This window comes from Arvicanthis niloticus, chromosome 4 (genome assembly GCF_011762505.2).
Source record: "Arvicanthis niloticus isolate mArvNil1 chromosome 4, mArvNil1.pat.X, whole genome shotgun sequence".
Taxonomy (NCBI): domain Eukaryota; kingdom Metazoa; phylum Chordata; class Mammalia; order Rodentia; family Muridae; genus Arvicanthis; species Arvicanthis niloticus.
In genome coordinates this window covers 15,051,753-15,078,014 of record NC_047661.1, presented here as the reverse complement: position 1 = coordinate 15,078,014, position 26,262 = coordinate 15,051,753, and the positions used below count along the sequence as shown (strand labels likewise).

The window sequence follows — 26,262 nt, the reverse complement described above, 5'->3', positions numbered from 1 at the left end:
TTGGGCTGATGGTCCTGGGTTCTATAAGAAGCAGGCTGAGGAAAGCATGAAGAACAAGCCAGTAAGCAGCATCCTTCCACGGCCTCTGTATCAGCTCCTGCCAGCTGCTTCCTGCCTGTAGGCATAAAATTTTTGCAACCTACTTTTAATAAGGGTTCGCCTCTTTTCTAGCCTACCACCCAGCAGAGGTAGTGGAAGAGAAAATTAAGATATGGGGAAAGCAGACTTGTTCAGCAACAGTTCTTTGGGGGAGCACAGTCTTCTTGGGCAGTAGTTGAGTCCTGTAGCAAACACCAAATATGATTCAGCAGCTGCAGACCAGCTCTCTAGGCAGGCAGACACCAGGCGTGAACCTGCTGCTAAAGTTCAGTCCTTTCAGCAGCTGGACACCAACCAGGCAGCTGTAGTTCAATCCTGAGAAACTGCCATGCTCACCAACTGGTCTGAGGTGAGGCTGTGGAAGCAGCAAGCTGCCGCAGGAACCTCAGGAGCAGTTCTTGGGAGAGTTTTCTCTCAATGGCAGCATTATCACAAGTTGAGCTTAACAACTCTATGTCAGGCAAACCAATACACGCGTGTCATTAGGGAAGAATAACAAGGTGGAGCAAACCAAAACAGTGCTCAGTGTTTGACTCCCACTGTCTGCGGGGTCATATTTATACTCCTTCATCACGGGCCCTTTCACGTGTTTGCTATATCCAAACATCCTTTCCAGACCCATGTCTGCTTCAGGAAAACAGTCTTTCAAGTGTTTGCTATATTAAGACATCCTTTTACCTGTGTGCCCCAGCAAACCATCATTTGACATAACTAACTTTCCAAAGAACTAGAGGTTTCCAGTTTACCTGCCCTGCTTGAGTTCATGGAAGTATAAGTATCCTGACTTCACGGAAGTATAGCTGAAAAAACCTTTTCCTCTCCAACTTGCTTTTGGCTATGATGTTTCACCACTGCAGTAGTAACCCAAAGTAGGACATGTGTAGAGGCCAAAAGGCAATGTGGGCATCACTGCCCAGGTTCCACCCATCCTTTACTTTTTATTTTTTTTTTGAGACTGGCTCTGTCATTGGTCTGGAACTCGTTAAGTGGGCTAGGCAGACTGGGCCACAAGGATCTGCCTGTCTCTGTTTCCTTAGCACTGGAATTACAAATGAACCTCCAATTAATTAATTAACTAATTAATTTTGACAGAGTCTCACTGTGTCTGTTTTTTCGGACTTGGAACTTACAGGCTTGCTTCAAATTCACAGAGATTCTCACACTGCCTCCCAAATGCTAGGATTAAAGGTGTGCAACTCCACAGTGCCTATCTCGTTTAGGGACAGGAGACAGGGGTTTCAGGGATTAAACTCAGATCCCTGCAAGGCAAGCATGTCATCACCTGGCCTCCGTCTCCAGCCCTCCTGTATACTGTTCCTTTACCATTAGTGAGCACTTTTCACATGACTGTGAGATATAAGGAAATACAAAGACAGCCTCTGCCCTCAGAATAACTCAGCAGGTTAGACCTACAGTCTAGACTGTAGGCTGTTCAGTGCCTGCCACTTTCATCTTGGATCTACACTGGGAAGTCACACTGGCTAGAAAGGGAGAACAAAAGTCAGCAATGGTCCATCCTGGGGCAGACTACAGACAAGCTATGTGATACATGGCATACAAACTCACACTGTCTTTAGCTCTCCCACCTCGCACATTCGTTACAAGTGTGGAGAATCAGACAGGTCCTAAGTTTTCTGAAGTCTGCCAGTTTAATCACGAGCAAACAGTGAAGTCTTGGCAGAGAACCGCCTTCTTAAAGCTTCTTCAGGCTTTCCTGCTGAGATCTGTCGAGGAGCATAGAGTTTCTATTTAAGGCTGCAAGTTAGCTGAAGGCATCAATCTTTAGTTTATCAAGATGTTTTTTTTTTTTTTTTTTCCCGAGACAGGGTTTCTCTGTGTAGTCCTGGCTGTCCTGGAACTCACTCTTGTAGACCAGGCTGGCCTCGAACTCAGAAATCCGCCTGCCTCTGATCAAGATGGTTTAAAAATGCACTTTGCCAGGGTCAGAGCTGAACTTCTATTGCAGCTGTGCAGGGGAAATACAACATTCTTAGCTGGCACCCTCAGGTACGTCCTGGGCAGCCAGGCAGGGAGGCAGTGTGAAGCAGGAGCTTGGAGCAACAATTGCCTTGCTGGGGATTGTGGCTGGGATAAGGATGCTGATCCAAAGGGAGATAGGAAGAAAAGTGTAGCCTTACATAATTGCTTTAAAAGCACCCAATAAACAGACATTAATAGGCACCAATCTAGGCACTGATTGTTTGGCAATAAAGGCAAATATACCATTGAATAAAACATTACTAAAATCCATCTACAAGGCACAAGTCTTGTGATTTAGCCTGGGCCTAATGTGAAAGTGCTTGTCAGAGATCCTAGCTCCTTCCAGATCACTGCTTCATGGGTCCCAGGAGGAGGTTCTCAGTAACAGGTGACCACATCCACATGGCAGGTGGGAAGGACCAGAGAACAGGAGCGAAGGTCTGTGCCTGATTTCTCGGGGAGGGGGGTGATTCTTGATGTTACCACAGGAGTGGTGGTGGTGGTGGTGGTGGTGGTGTGTGTGTGTGTGTGTAGGCATGAGGATGTGTAAGTGTAAGAATATGTGTGTAAATGTGAGGATGTGTGTGGGTGTGAGGATGTGTATTGTAGGTGTGAGGAAGTGTGTGTGTAGGTGTGAGGAAGTGTGTGTGTAGGTGTGAGGAAGTGTGTGTGTAGGTGTGAGGAAGTGTGTGTGTAGGTGTGAGGAAGTGTGTGTGTGTAGGTGTGAGGATGTGTGTGTGTAGGTGTGAGGATATATATTGTAGGTGTGAGGATGTGTGTGTGTGTAGGTGTGAGGATGTGTGTGTGTGTAGGTGTGAGGATGTGTGTGTGTGTAGGTGTGAGGATGTGTGTGTGTGTGTAGGTGTGAGGATGTGTGTGTGTGTAGGTGTGAGGATGTGCATGTCTAAATAGAGGCCAGAGGACAATCTTGGCTATCACTCCTTAGGTGCCATCCACCATGTGTTTCTTCTCAGATAGACCCTCACAGTGGCCTGGAGCTTGCTTGTGTAGGCCAGGCTGGCTAGGCACTGAGCCCCAGGGCTCTGCCAGTCTGCTTCTCCAGCACTGGGATCATAAGTGTGTACCCCACACCTGGCTTTCTCATGTAGCTTCCAGGTGTTGAACTCAGGTCCTTATGCTGCTACAAGATGAGACTGTTCTGTCAACTATCTCCTCCACCCCCACAGGACTTCTTTTGAGTTAAGTTGCACACCACACAGAGCTGCAAATGAGGCTGAGGAAACAGAGCTGCTGTCTGTCAAGGCTCATTTTATAGCTTGAGGTCTGGTGGCTCACAACTGCCAGGAATACCAACTTCCAAGGATTCCTCCACCCTCTTTTGGCTTTCACACACACACACACACACACACACACACACACACACACACACACACACACGTGTGCACACACACAAGCTTTACTCCTGCTGAGTCAGGAAGAACTGGTCTGCAAAGAAACTGGGGTGCCCTTCTTTCTCGTTCTTCCTGTATCATCACTTTCGTTATAAAGTCCTTGACTAAGTCAGTAAACTAACAGAAGCAAAGCTATGCTGGGCTTCTTAGCCATTCGCATTTCTCAGAACTCTGTTGCCTTCGCTCTTTTTTGAAAGGAGTTCTGGTTTCACTGGTAAGTGTGTCCCCTCACAACCACCATACACTGTGTGTGTCTACTCAGTCATAGACATAACATATACTTAGTCCTGAACCTGCTGAACTCCTACCCACAGGGATCACCTGTGTTCTGTGCTCATGGGGCCTTGGGAATGAGTGGTTCCTGCAAACAGGGCGGAAAGAAGCTGTGTGAATTGTGAGCACTTTATCTGCTCCCCTGCATACGCCACTGGCCTGTAGGCTTCGATGAAGTTATCAGTGATTTGCAGATGTTGAGAGCAGAGCTTTAAGCTAATGGCAGGCTCCTGTCTCTGGGATGCTGAGATTGGCATGACGTTTCTCTCCGATGCTGGCCCTAGTCTTTCAACTAGCTGGCTGGATGCCCGGGTATAATTTTGATTAAGGCAATAGAAAAGAAGAAAATAGATTTTGAGGGAAACTTGCTCCCAAGCCACAACTTGAAACAGTTCCTGGGGGAATGTGTCCTCTGAAGAACTAGGAGGGACTCAAGGAGCTGCAGAAGGGAGCCAGCGTCACAGACTCAGTGAGATCCTGAGTGCCCATGCGCAGGCTGGTTCCTACCCTGCTGTGGTGTATTGAACGAAAGGGATGAAGATCGTTACCATAGGACAGAAGCAGGAACAGTTCTATTTAAAGTAATAGCATGGAATAAACTACCCAGAGATTTGCTCATTTAATTATTTTCTTAGCACTTAATCACTCACATGAGGCAAGTGTTCTACACTTTCTCACTGAGCTACAACCCAAGGAAACTCCTATTATATTTTGTTTTGATAGGGTCTTATGTATCTCAGGGTGGACTTGAACTCAATACATAGTGAAGGATGACCTGGAGCTCCTGAATTTCCTTCTTCTACCTCTTGAGTGCTAGGCTTACAGCTGTGTGCCCTTATGTCTGATTTAGGTGGTGCTGAGGATGGACCTGGGCTTCGTGCGTATTAGGCAAGTACCCAGTCAGTTCTCACAAGTCCCATATACTGGCGTTTATTAATGCATCTGTTTTTCTGACAAGTAAAGTAAATCTCTTAAGGCTTCATAATAAAGAAAGCGTGCCGTGCAGCCCTCCCTCCGTACAGCCCGACGTAACAGCCACTGTGCTAGTGTTAAGTGGCAGTTTTCCTTAGGGCAGATCATGTTGGAAAAGCCATTTGCTGAAAGCACAGGTTCATGTTCAGTGTTAGATCCTTTGACACAAATACGAACCTCATTAAAAATATTACTTTTAGCCTGGTGGTGCTGGCTAAAAGTGCTCACCTTTAACCCCAGCATTTGAGAGGCAGAGGCAGGTGGATCTCTGTGAGTTTGAGGCCAGCCTGCTCTACAGAGAAAGTTCTAGGGCATCAGGGCTATTCAGAGGAAACCCTGCTTTGAAAAAAACCAAAAAAACAAAAACAAACAAAAAGTTAGTTTGAGGTATAGGTCTGATTTCTGGGTCTCTCTGTCTTCCAAACTGACATTCTTAGACAAGGACCGTTTATCTGTCATCTACTAGAAATAAGGAGGGAGCAGCTTCTTCACAGTCTAACGGCAAGGGGATATTGCTCTGGAGAGAGGAAATACACACGTCTCTCTACCGGTCTACACATGGGCTCTCAAGAAGGAGTAGATGTTAGCTAGCCACGGGGGCAGACTCAGATGTAGGTGTTGAGGACCTAACTAATAGGGAGACCACGGTTTTCATTATAGCTGTGGAGTCATACAGAGACTCCTGTACAAGGAGTGCTTCTGCTGACTCAGCACATTAGGTGGTACTGGACAGTGTTCAGGCTGTAGGTTGATTCGTAAACAAGATGCTAAAAAGTAAGGGAGCACATATACTTGTGAGCGTCCATTTGAGGTGTGTGTGTGTGTGTGTGTGTGTGTGTGTGTGGTGCCTGCATGTAAGTGTGCTATGCGGATGTGCAGGCCAGAACAAGACATCTGGTGTCTTCTATTATTTTTTTGCCATGCTGCCTTGAGCTAGGGCCTCTCACTGAGTGAGAATCTCACCAGGAAGACTAAGACTAAGAGTCCTCAGACCCACTGTCTCTGCCCCCACCATAACACTGCAGCTGCAGGCATGCATAGTCATGCTGGGCTTTTTATGTGTATGCTAGAGGCTGGATATTAGGTCTAATGTTTGTGTAGTAATCTGTCTTACCCCCAAACCTCCTCCCCTGCCACCCTCTTTTCTTTCTTTTTAAAAATGCATCTTTAATTTTTTTTAGTAAAAACAAACCATGTAGCTGGAAAACCTTGAACATGTTAATCATCCAAGAAGGCTCCGTAAGAACAGGGCTATGATTTTTAGAGTCTTTAGAGTTAACCAGTTGGGGCTTCGAACTTAAGAGAAGACACTAGGTCAGGAGGCCCTTTGAGCACTTTCCAATCTTGGAAGATTCTTAGAAGGGCCCTAGGACTTCTTGCTATTTTAAGCCGGCCTTGGGGGGGGGGGGGCAAGAAGATCCAGGGATCTGAATTCTTAGCGCTGTCCTGTCCTTCCTAGGCAAGGAGAGAAGCGGAGTACCAAAACCCAGGAGGTTATCAAAGAGTCTCCCTGCCTGCAGGGTTGGAAATCACCTTCTGCTGTGAACAAAAAAGTCTCTGCCTGTGTCAGACTGGGTGACTGCTGGGCTCAGGGTGGGGCAGACAATGGACTAAGTACGCTCCCCCTCGAAGATCTCCCCCAACCAGATCCAAAGCTGCCTTCCTAGCTGGCTAGAGGTTATCCTGCACGACTTTCTCTGGCCACCCCTCAAAGCCTGAAATGTTCCAGCTACTCTGTCACTGGGAGTTAACAAGGGCCATATGTTTACCACCCATGGTGAGAGTAGTTTTCCCTTTCATTGGTCCTCCAATTGCGTTATGCAGGCTGCTCGCTTTACCCCATCGATTGCTCATTTGGCTGCCTTCTCTCCGTAGGTCTTTAGTACCGGGAAAAGCAGTTCATAGGCGAGAGAATCTCGCTGAAGCAGCCCAGTTAACTGTTTTGCCGGCTTCCTGGGCAGGGTGGTGAGCAAAGTCAATTCGAACCCATCCATCTTCTAATCTGTTAAGCGGAAACAAAAGCATTGCAGAATCCACCAGAAGAAAACTAAACACGTTTCATTCTCAAAACACCAAACTGCTACAGGATGATAAATGAGAAAAGTGCCTCTAATTTCATCCTGTGTTCTCTCCCCATAACAGGCTGGGCATTTTCTGGCACCAGAGACTATCGTCACATCCATGAGTTCAAATAAGTGTGTTCTTAGGGAAGATACTAAACGAGCTTTAATTTGGTAAAGTGAATTAGTTTAATAGTCAGGGTTTGACTAAACGACACATCGGATGTGTTTTCAAGATACACACACACACACACTTCCGTGTATTATGCTTTCTTACACACACACACACACACACACACACACACACACACACACACATTAGGGATGGCATGGTGGCAGGAGCTCCTAGCAGCTGGCCACATTGTGTTCATAGTTAAACAACAGAGAGGGATAAATGCTGGTGTTCACCTGGCTTCCCTTTCCTACTTTATCGAGCCTGAGACCCAGCTCGGGTATCACCTACATTAAGGGCGGGCCTTCCCATCCTGTTTCAGTTGGTCTAAAACCCCGCCCAGACACCGTGATTTTAAAATCAGCTGACCACAAACATTAACCATTTTCCCTTTCCCAGTTTTGTGCCTTTCCTTACAGAACTCATGGTATGTGGGGGGGAGGGGATGGGGGTTCCTGGGTGGGTGGGTGGGGGGAAATGGGGAAAGGGGATTATATCTGAAATGTAAGTAAAATATCCAATAAAAAAATTAAAAACTATGCTAATAAACCTTACCAGATTTTCATTATGTGAACGTTTTTTGGCTATCTCTATCTAGAGATGTATGCATCTGTTTAGTGTTTTTACACATAAAATTATACAAATTTGTTATGCATAGTATAAGATGACCATAAATATTGGAATAATAAGAAAGACAAAGCAACACTTAAATTTTGTTTTATTAACAACACAAACTCTTTATTTATCTTTTAATGCTAGTGATGATATTTGAGTGAGACAATGATTCTGACCTGATAGACTCTGAGGGCTAGCTTCCATAGTACCAGGAGATGTTCTGCATCTTAATCACTAGCCCCACCCAGCTGTGATGCTGTGAGCCCAGCAATGGCGATCATGGTAAGATAGCCCCAAAGGAGCAATAGTGGTATTTATGTCTTGGCACCAACCAAGTTTAACTGAACTTAAGGACCACTTAACAGGGAGGAAATTATGTCTGCGACTAGAAGCCTAGGCAATTGCTCATTGCAGGTTAGGCCGTGGAACTTAGCAGAGAACCTGCTATTGCCATTTCCCCAAGCCAGTAGTTCTGAACTCTTTCCATCATTTAATATTTACATTGAAAATTCATTATCATTAGTGTTAGTTTTTTTTCCTGTCTCTTCTTCATGTCTTTAAAAACAAGGACTTGCCGGGCGGTGGTGGCGCACGCCTTTAATCCCAGCACTTGGGAGGCAGAGGCAGGCGGATTTCTGAGTTCGAGGCCAGCCTGGTCTACAGAGTGAGTTCCAGGACAGCCAGGGCTACACAGAGAAACTCTGTCTCGAAAAACAAACAAACAACAAAAAAACAAAAAACAAAAAACAAAACAAAACAAAAAACCAAAAAACCCAAGGACTTATTTTTAATTGAGTGTGTGTATGTGTGTGTGTGTGTGTGTGTGTGTGCAGGAGACCAAGGAGGTCAGAGATGTCAGATTTCCAAGGCAGTTGTGAGATATCTAATGTGGGTGCCTGGAACAGAATTCCAGTCTTCTGCAAGAACAGAATTGTTGAGTAATCTCTTCCTTCCTTCCTTCCTTCCTTCCTTCCTTCCTTCCTTCCTTCCTTCCTTCCTTCCTTCCTTTTCTGTTTTCTTTTTTGGTGCTGGGGGTTGAGGCAAGAGCCTCATACACTGGAAGTGTGCACTGGGTCACTGAACTACACCCTCAGTCCAGTAATGGCTTCTTTGGCAAAAAAAATATACCTCCCATGCATATATAGAATCATAGTTGGAAAAATACATCAGTAGATTATTACACTCTTTGTCAACATCTACCGATTTTTACAAAGACTTGTGCTAAAATCTGACAGTTCTCATTTTCATGAATACTTTTCTTTCATTCTTGCAAACTAATCAGAATCTATTATGCTTTTATGATTCCAAGACATGTTTTGAAAGCCCAAGGACATTCTTCTTGATTTGTAAGATTATTATCCTAATTTTAAAATTCTAAAATTTCATCAGATACAACCGTCAACTGTTTGCTTAGTTGAACTACAGTACTTTTAATAGTAAGATTATATACACACTCAAATATCTCTTTGCAAACTGGTCTTTATGCAGTATTAATTTTCTTTGAAAATCAGTTGCTGTCTTAGTTAGGGTTTTATTGCTGTGAAGAGACCATGATCAAGGCAATTCTCATAAAGGAAAACATTTAGTTGGGGTTGGCTTACAGCTTCAGAGATTCAGTCCATTATCATCATGGCGGGGAGCATAGCAGCATGCAGACAGACATGGTGCAGGAGAAGGAGCTGAGAGTTCTACAGCTTGATCCGCAGGTAGCAGGAGACTGTGTCACTGGATGTAGCTTGAGCATAGACCTCAAAGCCCACCCCCTCACTGACACACTTCCTCCAACAAGACCACATCTACCCAACAAGGCCATACCTCCCAATAGTGCCGCTCCCTATGGTCAAGCGTTCAAACATATGAGTCTATAGGGGCCATACCCGTTCCACCACAGCTGCTTTCTCGTGGATTATCATGAGATCACAGATTAACAATGTCTAGTGTGTTTTAAAATTCCAGCAAGGTAGCAGACTTTTGAACTTTTTACTGTAATGGTGTCTTTGTAGGAGTCTTTTAAACTGAGTTTTTCTGGGGTTGGTTTAGTAAAAATGATAATGTACTATTAAGAATCCACTTAAATGGGCATTTATGATCTACAAATGCCATATCTTATGGGGCTACATTATCACGCTATGTTCCGTAAACTTGTGTAATTACTGTGCCAACTAAAATAGTTTTAAACGGTGCAGGGAGATGGTTTAGTTGGTAAAATGCCTGCTGTACAGTCATGAAGATCTGAATTTGAGTCCCCAGAGTGTAAAGGTTGGTTGTGGCAGCGGATGTACGAAACACTGGTGCTGGATGACAGGTTGATTGCAAGAGTTCATTGGCTTCCCCAGCCTAGACAACCCAGTGGGATCCAGTGAGTCTGGTTTCAGTGAGTAACTCTGGCTCAAAACAAGGTGGAGAGTTGTAGAGGTTTGGCTTTTGCTGTGTATTGTACTGCTAACTACATTACATAGTTGTTCCCCCAGGCCTGTTTTCCCAGGGATGAGAAAATCTGCATGCACATAAGAAATGCTATATAACCTTGCCCCCAAGTTATCCCTGATTGGTGAATAAAGATGCCTACAGCCTATAGCTGGGCAGAAGAGAGATTGACGGGGTTTGGGTTCTCAGGCTTGGGGTCTGAGGTTGGACCTGGAGAAGGAGAGAGAAGAAGGTGGTGAGAGGATAAGACAAGGTAGGTGAGGCCTGAAAACATGGCCGTGAGGGCTGGCCAGTTGGAATTAAGAGCTGCCCAGATGGAAAATAGCAAGTTATAACCCGAGGTTCTTGATAGGGAATTAGGCACAGGACCATAGAGGGTAGGTATCTGCTCAGCCCTAGTGCAAACAGCTTATTATAAATGTAAAGTGTGTGTGTCTTTTATCTGGTAACTGAATGATCAAAGGTGGGGTAGAAACTCCCAATTGAGATTAAGTATTTAGTACAACACGGAGTAATTGAAGAAGTTGCCTTTGTCAACCTCTGGCTTCTGTGTGCACATACACAAATATTCACCATGCACCTGCACTCATAGGAACACATAGAAACATGTACATAGAGCACACATCATATTTTGAACAAAAGGTGCTATGTGCTCTCCTCCCTGGTGGAGATCTGCCTTCTTGACTATGAGGCTCACAGAAAGGCAGGCTGATGGTTGTGTGACCTCCATACAGAATCCACAATTAGCTCTACAATATAACACAATGCACTGCAATGGAAATTACCTTTCATATCAAGTACATGAGAACTTTTTCTTTCTTTTTTTTATTGGATATTTTATTTACATTTCAGATTCCATCCTCTTTCCCCATTCCCTCCCCCCCCCCCAGAACTTTTTCTTAATATTTAGACAAGACATACTCTAGAAAAATTGTTCTAATGTATGTATATCTCATATCTTCCTGGACACTTTTGAAATATAGGAGCAAAGAGACATATGAGCAAGTAACTGCTTTGACCATGTAAAACACATTTGTACGTGATGAAGAGGGTCCCATGTAGCATGGTGCGTGTGGTAGCAGGAGAGGGGTCAGAGGGCAAATTCTAGAAATTTAAAGCCAAGTGACACACTTAAAAGGATTTTGAAGGGTGAGAAATATTTTTGAATTGACAAAGAGATGACAGAGATGTGAGATGCCACAGAGAGGGTATGACTGTACTTATACGGAGGAGTGTGGAGCCAGAAAATAGGATACCTGGGGGCAGTTAGGCATGAGACTAGAGGGTTATATGAGATGCAGATTCTGAAGGGCTTTGCCTTAGAGGGGTACTGGAGATTAAAATAAAGGAATGACCTCAATGAAAGACATATAACATTTGTAAAGCATGAAGAACATCAATGTTTTAAAAATAATTTTTGGTAAGTAAATATGAATTTCTTTTAAATATAATTTAATAAATACTTATTTGGCACATTCTTTGTCAGACAGGATTACCCGTGCAAGATAAAAGTAAATCAGAACGAATTCTATACTTGGTGGAAGGACTAAACTGAATATTTGCCATGATGTTGCCAAAATATGCCATAGTGTTCATTTCTTCTTTTAAATTGTGTTTTGGGCATGGAGAGATGGCTCAGTGGTTCAGAGTACTGGCTGCTCTTCTGGAGGACCCAGGTTTGATTCCCAGCCCTCACACGGTGGCTCACAATCATTTCTAACTCTAGTTCCAGGCGATTCCATGCCCAAGGGGGTTGTATTACTCACTTCTCTGTCCTGGCGATAAAATGCCAGAACAAAAGCCACTTAAAGGGCTTACTCAGGCTTACAGTTCTGGTTCTAGAGAGGTAAGAGACCATTAAGTGAGGAGGCCCAGCACCAAGTGTTAGGCATGGTGGCAGGTACAGGACGCTGAGAGCTCACCTTTCCAAACATGGTCACAAAGCAGAGAGGGTGAGAGGGAGAGAGGGAGGGGGAGAATAAGGGACAGAGGGAGAGCAGTGCGCTGAGGAGACATTCTCATTTAACCACTACAAGAAGGAGGTACCTTAACCAGCACATACATACGGACAGGGAGAGAGCTGTCAGGACAGTGTGAACACAGATTCTGTTTCTTGTGCTATTATTTGTGAGAAGGACTAGGATGCCTCTTTGGTTGTCTGTTAAGGGACATGGAAAATACCTGGAAAAACAAAAGACCCACCCCAACTTCCAGCAGCCCTGAGACTTATAGGGTCAGTGTAGTGGGGTGGCTCAGCGCTGCCTGACAACCATTGTTCCATCTTGGGCACTGTAGCAGGAGAAGGAGAGGACCGACTCAAGGAAGTTGTTCCTTGCCCCCTGCACAGCCACACACAGTGGCAGGTGAAAACTGCATGGAATAAATGAGATTAATTACATTTTGTTTCAAGCTGCAAAAAAAAAGTGAAACTTGCCTTTTAAAGAAAATTGAGAGAAAAGAACAACATACAGAAGAAAACTCAAAACCCGCCGCAGTCACACTTCTCAGGGTTAGTATTGCTCAATCTTCTGTGTATTTCCTATAAATGTTTTTCAAAACGATGCAAACTACACATACTTTCAAATTTTGTGTAGCCACTGCAGTGCAGGACATTGTGCTGAGCCCCCTCACTTTAATGGGCTGGTACCCCTCTAGAACCGTAAGCCTGAATCAGCCCTTCCACAAGGTGTAGAAAAGTAAGTAACCCAATCCCGTTGAGCACGGAATCTCCTGGAACTAGAGTTACATCTGGAACTTACCATTGTGAGTGAAGACTCCACATGCTCTGACACGTGCCTTTACGTGCTGGGTAGCACAGTGGGCTCTTTGTGTCTCCTGTCTATGATTCAATTAACCACAGTTTGAAAATGCTGTACTTGTGGGGACTTGTACTCTTGTTATTATTCCCCAAATGTCACAATATGACAAGTGTTTATACAGCATTTACACTGTACTTGCTATTGTAAATAATCTAGAGGTAATTTAAAGCCCATGGGAGGACTTACGTACTCATACACAAATACCACATCACTCTGCGTAAGGGATTTTAACATCTGTGCCTTTTGGTATCTGTAAGGGAAACCTAAAAATCATCCCATATGGAGATTATCAAAGGACAGATATGTTGTGTTATTTTTGTTGTTCTTTAATTAATTCGAACCCCACCCATCCTTTTGAGGCATGGCTGATTGCATTTTCCACAGCGATCACAAATACATCCTTTGGTGTAAACATTTCGTTGTGTCCCTGTTTATTTTCCTAGGGCCAGCTTATGGATGTAGAGAGAGGACCTGGAATTTGAGCTGCTGACCACTTACAAGGGATGATGGAATTGGCCTCACTTTTGCAAACGCATAGCCAGGCCCTCGAGATGGTTAGTGGAGCCAGTTTCTACGTACTCTTTTTCTCACCTAACACTTACTGGATGCACTCTGCAGCACAGGCTGTACCCTAGAAGAGAGACATGCATGATCCTCCCAGCAGTGACCTGGGTAGCTGGAAATCATGGGGCAATTCATTTGAGGACGAGGAGACAGGGGCATGTCTTGTCATAGTGACAGACAGCTGAGTCCAAGACTCTCACGGTTACACCACCAGCCATTTCTTCCCTCACAGTGATCTTTAGAGTGTCACATCAGGGCTGCTTTGCAGTATCTTTCATCCCTCATTGATCTGTCTCTGGACAAGACTGAGGTAAAGAAAGACAAGCCTGCCTTTTGGTACCCCCTTTTCCTCCTGGATTCCCCCAAATTCTGCCCATGCACCCAAGGGATTTTGTAATCATTTCTCAAGGTTTATGCAAACCCGAAGGAGTGCATGGTATCAGTCATTCCTATCTTGCTGTGGATGAGTTAAGACACTGTGTTCCTTCTTTGGACTGTGGTGGGGCGGGTAGGTGGGTAGGTGGGGAGGGACAGTTAGCTTATCCAGGAGGCCGTTCTTTTTTTTTTTTTTCTTAACTGAGGACCAACAAACATTGTTTCCAATGGAGGAAGTCCAGTTATTATCTGCTGATAGAGCAGAAGGAGTTTTCTCTATAGACCCTCAAGTCTCCCAGGCTGATATGAAAAGCTTCTACTTGCCCGCCCTTTCCTCTCAGCTCAGCTCAGGCAATCTCAATCTTCTCATCCAAGACGGAAGGCGAGTGGCACGAAAATCCAAGGACGTCGCATTAATATCACACCTAGAACAAAACCCCAGCCCATTCAAGGGGCACTGTTGGAAATGGAGCTCCATGGAGTAGGAAACCCCCACCGCCTTCCCTGCTTTCTTTGCCCCACCTCCCTCCGTGAGGAGTATCTCTGTTGGGAAGGAAATGTAATCATTGTCTTTTAGCCTTTAGGATTGAGTTTGGATTCTGTTCCAAACTGCATTCCTGCTCCTGCGTTTGATGTTAATTAGAGCCACAAATCATTCCTATTTCCCTTCTCGGCCAGAAAGCCAGCCACAGCACGAATCTCATCCAGATAACAGATGAGCAGAGGGCACATTCCTTTCTGAAAGTATTCTAAGTGACTGGGAAGGGTGCACGGCAACTTTGACGCATCCGCAATAAAAGCTCGGAGACCTGGGATTTCTGGGTCACAGAATGGGGCCTTGTGGGTATTTTCTGAGTTCTGTACAGTTCAGCATTTTGCTGCAGTGGGTTTGTTGGAGGACTGTCTGAGGACGGAAGACGGTACCCTGGCCAGGGAAGCCAGACCTCCAGGTAGAAGAGTAAGGAGATTCCGAACCAGACGGACTGTTTACCAGCCAGGGAACTGTTGATAGCTGGAAAGAAAAAACAGGAAACTGCTGTTTTAATGTTTGGGATGTGGAATTTCTAAAATTTCTAATGGAACACACACACACAAGAGTGTGTGTGTATATGTGTATGGTGTATGTAAATAGGTGTGTGTTTGTTTGTGTGTGTGTGTACAAAGGCTGGTATTGTGTGTCTCCCTCAGTTATTCTCCACATCGTCGTCGTCGTCGTCGTCGTCGTCGTCGTCGTCGTCGTCGTCGTCGTCATTTTGAGGAAGGACCTCTTTCTGAAACTGGAGCTCACTGACTCGGCTACTTGGCCTGTAAGAGAGCTCCAGATCCCTGACTATCTCCCTCCAGAGCTAGAATCCCTAGTGCTCTGCCTGGCTTTTGGGTGGGTTCTGGGGATCTGAACTCAGGACCACATGCTTGCGTTACCAGCATTTTGTCCATCTCTCAGCCCTTGGAATATTTGATTTAAAAAATAGTTTTAAAGTTATAGGGTAAGGAACTGTTGCTTCTGAAGCAGCTCTGACACTCTGAGTAAAACACGTCTAATTAGAAAGAAAAACTGTGGTAAAATATCCGTGAGGTGAAACTCACCACCGTCAGCATCCTCAGAGGCATGGAAGACACTGAAGTGTCTGCCACCAGCACTCCCTCCTGAACTCTGCATCTTGCAAAAGTGAAAGTCTGCATCCCCTAAACCTCACCCCGTTGCCCTGCAGAGCACTCGGTCATGGGAATGGAATCCTATGTCACACGCTGTTTTATGTCCAGCTCATTTCATGTAACAACACTTTCAAAACTGACCCTGTGGCTTGTGTCAGATTTCCTATCCCTTTGAATGTGGAATATTCTATTGGTATTTGCCACTTCTGCTGGTCCACTGTTGTGCACCCTGGGGTTATTCATGGTTTAGCTGTTATGAATGCTGTAGGTGTGTGCAGGGGTGTTCACACTCCTATAAGACCCTGCTTTTAATTGTTTTGCATACATATAGTACATACTAGATAAATTGCTGGAGCATATGGTGACTTCGGGTGGAATTCTTTGAAGGTAATGTCATGTTATTTTCCATAGCAACTATGACAGTTTACATGCCTGCCAATCAGTGTACTTAGGTCCTATCTATCCACACTCTAACACGTGTTCAATAGCCTTCTACTTGTGAGATCCATGCGACAGGGTTGTCTTTTAGAATATTCATCTAGTCAGTTTTAATATTGGTTATTTCTGGTCCCAGGCTATCCCGTGACCTCTTTCTGGTATGATTTGCAGTTTCTTCAATGGGAAAAAAAATGGGTAGCCATTCTACCAGTGACGGGACTAAGGATCCCCAATACAAAGGACACCTTGCAATAGGGAGGTTTAGTCAGACGAAAGGATGCTTGCAAACCGACCTGCTGTTCTCACTGTATGATGGGAAGGAGAAGAGAAACAGGGAGGATGGAGAAGGGTAAATACTTTTCACACCCTCCCCACAGTAGCTGCAACTGTAGGAGGGTAGCCTCCTAGCAGCGGCAGGTTACTGGTGTGTTTAGTTGGAAAGGATGTAGGTAATGATGTACAGCTAAATAATGTGTGCATAACAAACTCCTTGCCAAAAACAAAAGCCAGTGCCATTAAAAAAAAAAAAAACCAAAAAACAATTTGTCAGTTTTCCCAGTGTAGCCAACACCACCATGGCTAATTTCAAGCTAGTGATGTAAATTACTCAAGCCCTGCTAGAGTTGGGGAGAGAGGGAGCATCTTTGTTTAGCAATCCATTTGCATAAATGAAAAAGCTATAAATAATCTCAAGGACACACATAGCAAAGTGTAATACAACAAAAAATTAAAAAAAATAAAAATTACTAGAACAATTAGCTGTCAGTATTATTACTTTGTATCTAACTTTCCAACATGACTAGCCTATTTACAAGTTTCAATGCTGGCTGTAGGAAAGGCTATTCATCGTCTTTAAGGGAGTCTGTGGCACACACTGGCTCAAAGCTTCCATAAACAGAGCTCAGAAACGACAGTGTGTTATTGGAGAAGGAGACGGCTGCACACCTGAGCCGGAAATGGCACATCTGGTCCCTCAGGTCTCAGGATCACATTCAGTGGCTTCTAAAGTGGACCAGCAAAGGCTTTGATTCTGAATGGGGAGGCACCAGGTTGCAGGAAAGTCACACTGAGTTGTGTTAGACTGTGGACTTGGACAATAAGCACCACCCTGAAGGCCAGATGACCAGATGGGCCAGTCCTCTTTAGAGGTCAGCTGTCTGGGGAATAGCCTAGGTAGACAGTGTGCAGCCAGGTCATTGATGAACCTGAATATGCTAGTTTTCACCTCTGTCTTCCTTCCTTATGAGATCATGTAAGTTCTTGTGTGCACACGTGTGATGATATATGTGTAGATGTTAGAGGACAGCCTTGGGTGTCTGTCCTTACTTCCCACCTTGTCTGAGACAGGTCTTTATTTACTACTGCATGAACGGGCTTGCTGGCCCTTGGGATTTTGAGCTTCTAGGGATTTTTCTGTTTCTGCTTTTTATCTTATTGTAGGAATGCTGAGATTGCAGGTGCACACTGTCACGTCCAACCGCACATGGATGACATGGATGGTGGGGACCTGAACTTACTGGGCTGTCTTCCTAGCCCTGTCTTTTTTCCCCCCCAAGATAGTGTCTCAGGAAGTCCGGGCTGGACTTGAACAAGCAATGTAGCTCAATACTACCTCAACTCTGATGTTTCTGCTTCCATCTCACAAGTGCTGGGATTACAGGTAATGTCAGCAGGCCTGGATAATTATCAGGAGTAATTTTATGGAATTGAAACAGACAATATGAAGCCACAATTTAGGCCATGTTGACTGGGTTGGGATGGTGGGCAGGCAATGTTTTCCTAACTTGTTTTCAAATGGATAGGAAAAAATGAGTTGAATGTTCCACATTAATCTTACTGAGAGGATCATACTGAGAGGCGGGGATGCTGTGGTATTGGGGTTGGGTGGTGCTCACACGTAGAACATGGCCAGAGAAAGTTTCTCCTGGATAATCCACCAGAGTGGATATTCTGTGCCGTTCTCAAAGGAGAAAAGTGAATGTAAAAGGTTTTGTGGTTCTGACATTCTGCAAGTTTACATTTACTAGACGATAAGCTGTGATTTTAAGAGAATTTTGATGCTGAAAAGAATGTTTCATAGTAATGCAAGCAGTTTTAAGTGGGACCCCTTCTGTGTCTTTCCTATGGAGGACAAGCGTCACTTCTGCACCCCCATTCAGGAATGGAGGAAAGCAGCAGGTATGAGGCACTGTGAGGTGAGCTAGCAGGGAAATCTCGTTACTCTCCCCTCTCCCCTCTGGTAGATTTCTGAGTAAAAGTTTGACATGACTATGAATATTTAACAGCAAGACAGTTTTGTTTCTGACTTTCTTTTTAATAACCAAAAATTTAAATGTAAAGGCACACAATAAAGCTTTATGCATTTATTAAAATATACACATTTTGGTAAATTTATAACTTTCCCTTAGTATTTTGATAAACCAAAATATTATCAACACCACAGTCATTTGAAAATAAAACACACTTTATAGTACATCTGCATATTATCTCTTTCGTCATAATACATTACAATACCCCATTGTATGGTGCACCAATGGGTGTTAGGAACCACATAACGAACACACGTTAACGATACAGCAATTTCATACAAGAAAAAAAAGTAGCAGAGAACACACCATTAATTACCATCTGCAAATGCAAGTTATACTTTTTAAGGACCAAACGGAACGGAACCAAGTGAGTGAAATTTACAGATTGTATTTATAACTTTGAGATGAGAATTGGATGGTTGTGTTACTTTTCCACAGTGAGAAAATCCAGCATGTCGGGTCCGGATGGTGTGACTTTGTGGAATGAGTACATTAGCCGCCCTCTTAAAAGCCTGCAGCTCCTTTTCTCAGCCCAGAGAGTTGAGGTATTTAGGTGCATTTACAGCATTAACAGAGTCTCTGCTTTGGAAAGTGGGTGCTTGTGATTTCCAGTGTGAAGTCTCAACTTTACTACTGTGAACATGACCAGAACACCAGCAACTGCACTCAGGGAATGTCCTTGGACTGGGACACCATCATCCCAACACCAGAATGAATACAGGCCTTCAGAGTCTGTGATTCTCACAAAATTCACACCAGCCAGTTTCCCTTAGCTAATACCATCAGTATCAAAGTCAGGAAAGCAGAAACAGAAACAGAAACAAGAAAGAGCACAGAGAAGCTTCTTAACAGAAACTCAGGCTGCCCCTGCTTCCTGGTTCTAACAGAACGCCATTTTTCTTCCCTATGCCATCTAGCATGCACTAAATGTTCTTAAGGAGTCAAAGGTTAGAGCCATCTGTGGTCAGGAGCCTTCAACCCTGGTGTCTGTGGAAGTCTCCTTTGGGCTTTGTAATTCCATGGATGTAGAGTACTGAACACTATTCTAGCAGATATGGCAGAATTCACATGCATTTCTGGTGGACTTTAAATTTCCTCTGACCCCTTTGGGGCTTTTAATCCTTAAATAGGAAAAGAGAACATTTCATATTTCTTCAAAGAATTTTTATTTAAAAATATGTGTGTATGTGACTGTGTGTATGTGCATGTGAGTTCAGTACTCTGGGAGGACAGAAGAGGGCGCTGGAGCTTCTGGAGCTGGAGTCACAGGTGGGTGGAGCCCACCAGTGAGTGCTGAGAATCAAATTCAGCTCCTGTGGAAGAGCTGCAAATGCTTTCCACCACTGAGCTCTCTTTCTCTCTCCAGCTCCATGTTCTATATATTTCTTAGAGAAGTAATTTTGGCAAAAGGCATGTGCCTGAGTGTTTCAGAATGACTCGTGAGTTGCTGAAGCAGAATGAAGGGTGGTGATGAGCAAAGTGTTTCAGAAAGGAAGTTGCTTTTGAGGATTTAAAAAAAAAAAAAAGCAAATGAGATGGTCCCTGCTCTAACGTCTTAGAGAAAGTCAAGCAGGACACACGACTACAGGGACTTTTTAATGTCTGTCTGTCAGCATTCCAACAAATACTCAGAGACAGCTTTGGGAGGAGACAGCTTCTGGCCCTGCTGGTGTGGAGAGTGTAGGTCAGGATGCTGGTTCTAGCCAATAATGTTAACTGAAACTGGGAACTTTTTCAAGGTCAGGTCACTGCTGATTGACTGCTGGCCTTAGGGTCTCCAAAGGGCCTCTCTGTGGATAAATGAATGATTAGCATTAAAGAAGTTCCCAGAAGCAGGGCTGACAGAGAGAGGCTTTATGAAGATGTTCTGGAAACATCTGCCTTAAGAAGTCTCTTTGAAACAGGCATGAGAGTGCAGAGAAATCCCACAACCCTGCTGGCACTGCACCATTTCCTAGCTCTCCTCTCCAATCCTCTCCATAGAAAACAGAAGCCAGCTCTGGCCCACTCCCTATGTGGATACTGGAGCCTAAGAATGGACCACTGCCCCATGGAACTCTCTGAACTGATCTCGTTTTGGTTTCAGCTTTTCTCCTGACTTTTGACTTAATATCACAGAGCATTAGACATAAGGTAGGAAACCTACGTCTGGGTCTTGGATTCCCCAGGCTCCTGATAAAAACTCAGTTGCAAATGGGACACTGATTTCTCCTGGTTTCTCGGTGGATACTCGGACAGATGGAAATTCTATTTATGATTCTGTATATTTGGAAGAGGGAGTCTCTGGTAATGTGCTTTCCAATGAGAGCGATTTAAAGAGTGTCAAGTTTCAGAAGCCTTTTCAGCAGTGTAGACATTTCTCTTGGTCTTATTTTCTAACAGTGACTGAATTTTAGCTATGACCAGTACAGAGGCACAGAACTTGCCCTTGCTAAGAAACAGGCCCAGATTCTTTGCATGACTCTAGCATCCTGCTTCTTCTTCTTCTAGTTTAAAGCAGCCAAGTGCTCAAGCCAGATAGCATGATATAAGGAATTGTTAGATTTGATCTTTGAAAGGAACATCTGGAAACTGTTGTGGCTAAAAATTTGTGTTGCGTGTCTGTAGGCTAGAAGATTCCATGTTTCCTAAGGTTTGGAATCTCATAAAGAAGGGAGAGCAGTATGTTGTTTTGAGTCTGCTAATTTTTTTTTTCATTACCGTGTTAAAGGAACTCTGTGTATGTGACTGTCCGCAGTGATGCCACTGCCCAGTTTTTCTCAAGTCCAACTTTGCCTGACTCACTGCTCAAGCATTCCCTACCCTCGGAGAACCTGTGGGCTTTCTGTTGCAGTCCTGGCACATGGAAATCATGCATAATGTACAGTTCTAGTCAAACTAGCTCCTTACTTGACTTGGAGGAAGGCCGAGAACAAACCACTCAGAGGACAGTGCTCGGTCACAATCTATATCTTAGACATCGTCTTCCAGTTCTACCTCATGCTGATCTGCTTGTTCCACAGGCTGTATGTGTATACTGTATCCCTTGCTCTTCCAATGTGTAGAGGTCGTTTCCACATTTAAACCTGAGTAGCATGCTAGCACCTTCATCTCACCTGCCATCTTTGATACTATTCTAAATATATTGAATTTCTTCAAAGAATTTTGTTTTCAGTTATGCTTGTGTATGCATGGTGTGTGTGTGTGTGTGTGCATGTGTGTTTGCACATGCTCATGTATTCCAGAACACCCACATCAGAGAATAATGATATGAAGTCAGTTCTCTCCTTTCATATTCATGCAGGTTCCAAGAATCAAAGGCACTAGGGCATCATGCCTTTGGCTCCTGTGAGCTGTCTGGCCAGTCATAGATCTCATTTCTTAGGAGCTAAGCCTTTCATATATTATGGCATCAGAGTACACCAGTGCACACAGTGAGGGCACTATGAATAACTACCGAATAGTTAATTTCTCTCTATTTCATTCATCCACTCAGTTTTCCCACACAACCAATCATAAGATATTTTTTTTCTTCCAAGACAGGGTTTGTCTGTGTATCCCTGCCTGTCTCAAAACTCCCTCTGTGGATCTGGCTAGCCTTGAACTCATAGATCTGCCTGCCCCTGCCTCTGAGTGCTGGGGTTACAGCGTCACTACCGCCTACCCGGTATTTCTCGATAGCCACTATCCAGCAGGCAGGCACATGTAGCTTGTGCAATTTGGGCTTGAGTGGACTTCAGTGATCTGTGCTGTTTTAACACCCTGTCCTCATGGTGTTAGAAGACTCATTTCTAATCACGTAGTAGTACTGGTTGTGGTTACTGACAAGTCTGTTATTTTCTAAGATGCTCTTCATTGGAAAACTTAGCCAAGCCCTTGAGAGTTCTGCACTTGTGTAGCACACACACTTCCAGCTTTGTGTTACTCTCTCTTCTTCTGTCTCAGTTCTGTTCTCCCCTTTTTGTTTTGGAGCATTTTAATAGCTGCCTCCAATCCTTCTGAAATGATGCAGAGTATTGATAAATAAATAGAATACAAAGATATTTAATTATTGGCTCCACACACACTGAAACCCACCAGAAGAGCTTTCCTAAGATTAATATTTATAAAGTGATCCTTCTTTTAATGCAGTCTCACAAATACAGTGTTCAGACATGTTAGGAAAACTCTAATATTGTCATTCCTGTGGTTGATGGTATTTGAAAACCTCCTTGTGAAACCTGGGACTCTTCCATAGGAGCTGAGAAACACAATGAACCTCACTATGTATCTAAGAAAAAAATTCCTAAACCATTTTTTAAAAAACAAGATAGCTATGAAGATGACCCCAACAATGTTAGAAAATTGAAGACAGCAAAGCTAAAAGTATCCAAAGCTACTAACTTCTGAAATGAGAATAACTCCTTGGCTCTGCACAGAATCAACACCTACGGCATTAACTAATGAAGCTCACGCTCTTTCTTCTTATGCTACACAAGTTTCACACAGTGGCCACCAGACCATTGCTACTTTAATACCTAAACACTGTCAGTAAAAGGAAACTTTCTACTCACATGAAGATCTGTCACTTTGTACCCATACTTCCTCTAAACATACCTAAGGGAGAGAAAGTTACCCCGTCTGTCTAGATGCGGTTCCAGCCTACTGGATGCTATGTAACCAGGCAGATGTCTTGTTCCTAAACCAGTTTAAAACGTAGTTTTAACCAAGGTGACATCATTATTTGACAGTGAATTCTCCAGGGTGATTTGTCGAAGACCAGGCACTGGATTATAACAGTTAAGTTTAGTTAAGTTTAGTTAAGAGGAGCCGGGCGGTGGTGGCGCACGCCTTTAATCCCAGCACTTGGGAGGCAGAGGCAGGCGGATTTCTGAGTTCGAGGCCAGCCTGGTCTACAGAGTGAGTTCCAGGACAGCCAGGGCTACACAGAGAAACCCTGTCTCAAAAAGAAAAAAAAAAAAAACAAAAAAAAAAAAAAACAAAAAAAAAAAAAAACAAAAAACAAAAAAAAAAAAAAACAAGTTTAGTTAAGAGGAAACACAGTTTTGTCAGACATTACGTAAAAATGATACAATGAATACTGGGTTCTATGTAATCAACATGAAGTGATCTAAAAACTAGTTATTTGAATGCAGTGGCATACACGAGCTAGGGGCGTGGTACCCAATTTATTGAAAAGCATTGTCTTAAAAAATAGTTTCAACTGATTTTTATCTGTTATGTTGAAGCTTTTTGGATTGGTTCTGGGGCTCCAAAGCTGAACCTCCCTGTATTGTAAGCGCCAAGGGCAGAAGTTATAGGTCTCCTCATTATTAGCCATTGGTGTATTTCAGTGAGTTAGCTCAACAGAAGTGCACCTTTTCTCTGTTACTCTAGTGCATGCCAAGAAAGTATGAGCTTCAGACTTTAAGAAAAAAGGAGAATGTTAGTTGATACTCAGGAGAAATTTTGGCAGATGATAAACTAAAGAAAAGAGGGCAAGGGATTTGCTCTTTGCCCTACTTCCAGAAAATTCTCACAAAAATCTTAGCGTGAGGAATATTGTCTTCATATTCTCTGCATACCTGCTGTTGATCCATGGCTGTCAGGGGATACAACTCACAGGTTGTTCCTGTTGCAAATTCACCTATTCTGTTTTGGGGAAATTCTTTTAAGCATTCTTTCAGTGGCCTACACTTAAATGTCACCAGGTAGCATTTCTCTGAGACTCTGTGAAAGTACTTTGGGAAAGAACAGGAGAAAATACTCTAAAAGCGAGCTCTTCAGAAGCGTGAGGTCCATGTGGGAATGTAATCTCTCTGAGCTTCATGACCTAAGTCCCTGGCCTTCCTTCTGCACCTCCTACATTTTCAACGTAGCAGCAGCCAGCCAAGTGGTTACCTAGCTTGAAAAAAAAAAAAGACTCTGCAGATTTGATAAGTTTAGAAATATGAAGTAGGATTTGCAATGTGATCTCAGTGGCTGAGTTACTTCTTCCTGCAAAGACTTTTTATCAGATTGTAAAACAAATAGCCTACTTATTCCAGGAACATCAGAGGCATGGCACCACAGTCTACCCCTGTCCTTCCACCATGGCAGCAGAAGTCTGGTATATGGGAATGCATGACAGACAGTTTGTGTCTGCCAATGCCTTTCTGACCTCTGCAAGAGATGGCTAGCTAAGCTTCTATCTTTTCTTCTTAAGCTCCGATGGTGCATTTTACTATAACACTGTTGTGTCTGCATGGGTGCTTTATGGGGGATGTGTTCTCAGAGTCCTCTATCCTTTCTGGATCCTAATATTATTATCTGGAGACTGTAAGAACTTTGGTGAGTAAAGAGAAGGCCGGGTCTCCTCCACGGTTAGCTTAGGGGGAGGTGAGATGAAAGGACACAGTGTTGCTGACAGAGAAAGTCCTGAAACAGCCTGACCTACTGACCTGGGGGAGTAGCTCGCATCCCATCGCTGCTCAGGGTGGGCTGACAGCTGACTCGCACCTGCCACCTTTGTGGCTCCTTCCTGGGGTGCCTGTGTTCTCAGCTGGGATGGAGGAAGCTTCCTACCTCTTAGTAAGAAGCCCAAAGTTCCATCCTGCAAAGCAAACAGTTGCTGCCATTAGCTGGGCATCTCACTAACAGAATTTTGTGTAGTCTTTTGATTTTGATTTTTGTTGTTGTTGTTTTAACAAGAGGGCTAGGTAAGGGCCCCGGGTAAAACCCTTCAGCGGAATTCCCCTGACAGCAAAAATAGCAAATGACAGGTTATGCCTGGGGATGGACCTTGGGGAAGGCTGGGTTTGTGAAATGAGAGTTGGAAGAAGATTCCACCTTCTAGCACACAGGCTGATTTACTAAGAAACCACCCTCTCTAGGCTCTCGTGGGTTAGCCTTACTCCGGAGAGCAGTCTAACTCATCGTTTGCAATCAGCGCCTCCGAGTTCTGTTTGTGTTTGCTTTTGCTTTTCGCTTTGCTACTTGTCCGGCTGTTTGCCTTCGCATCTGACATCTGTTGGTAATAGAAGCCTTTGTCCTCGGCTGGCCCACCCCAGTCCTCCTGGCTTTCGCCCTCGGTGGCATAGGAGAAGCCCTCCTCCACGGAGAAGGGGTCATCCACATCGTAGCGTTGGTATGTGCTTTGGTGCAGGGCCTGTTCTCGGGCACTGATTTCCAAGGTGCTGTTCCAGATGCCGTACCCAAAATAAATGAGCATGCCTGTTGAGAGGGGAAGCACAGTGAATAAGCAGTTGTCTTAAGGTCCCGGGGGGCCACTGGGGAGACCACCCTTGACTAAGGCTGGGGTGATGTACATTCTTAGATCGACCATGTTTTTGGAAAGACTTCAATCAATGCCCTTCCAGGCCCAGAGTCCTCATAAAAAGCCCCGTATGGCAGTCAGTCCTAGCTAATAACCAAAGCTCAAGGGAGGTAGGAACCAAGCAGATCCCTGGGGCCCACTGGCCAGCCACCATAGCCAAACTAGTGAGTATCTGGTCCCAATGAAAAACCCTGTCTCAAATCAAAGGTGCTTGACCCCTGAGGAAAGACACCTGAGGTTGACCTCTGGCTTCCGCACGCTCACAGGGGTACAAACACAGGCCTCCCACCAGCAGCCACAGCCTCCATGTCCACACTCAGCCACAAAACTGGCAGATCTCAGAGTGTGGTGGGGCTTATCTGTAATCCTAGCACCAGGGAGGCTGAGAGAGGAGGTCGGGAGTTCAAGACCAGAGTGGTAAGACCCTGTCTCAGAAAACAGAAATAAATCAACAGCAAAGCCTGAGGAAGTTGAGGAGAAGATGTTTACAGCTTCTGCTAAGAGTTCCGAGGCAGTGTGCTCGAACTCTTGGGGGAGGGGAGGCCAGGCTTTAGCTGAAGGTGAGAGGCAGGATCTTGCCCTTTCAGTCACCTTAGCCCTCATCTTCCTCCCCTCAATACAACCTCCTCTCCGTCATTTCTCTCACAGAACTATAGACCAGGAATCTGCATCTTCTGCCCTGGTTTGCACTTACAAATCAGTGATACAGTCATACGGGGGTTAGAACAACAATGGCCCCCATAGACTCAGAGATGTGAATGCTTAGTCACGGGGAATGGAGCTATCTGAAAATATTAGGAGGCGTGGCCTTATTGGAG

The 26,262-nt window shown here is 44.3% G+C and overlaps 1 protein-coding gene across 1 annotated transcript in view; it reads right to left on the bottom strand.

Moving 5' to 3' along the window:
* Nucleotides 1-24,813: 24,813 nt before the first annotated feature.
* The window catches only part of Slc7a14 (solute carrier family 7 member 14), a 104,178-nt gene continuing 102,729 nt past the window's right edge, over nt 24,814-26,262 (bottom strand). Inside the window, exon 8 of the mRNA XM_034501371.2 lies at nt 24,814-25,341. Coding sequence (XP_034357262.1) covers nt 25,019-25,341 — 323 coding nt within the window. The 3' untranslated portion in view covers nt 24,814-25,018. The remainder of the gene's footprint in view (nt 25,342-26,262) is intronic.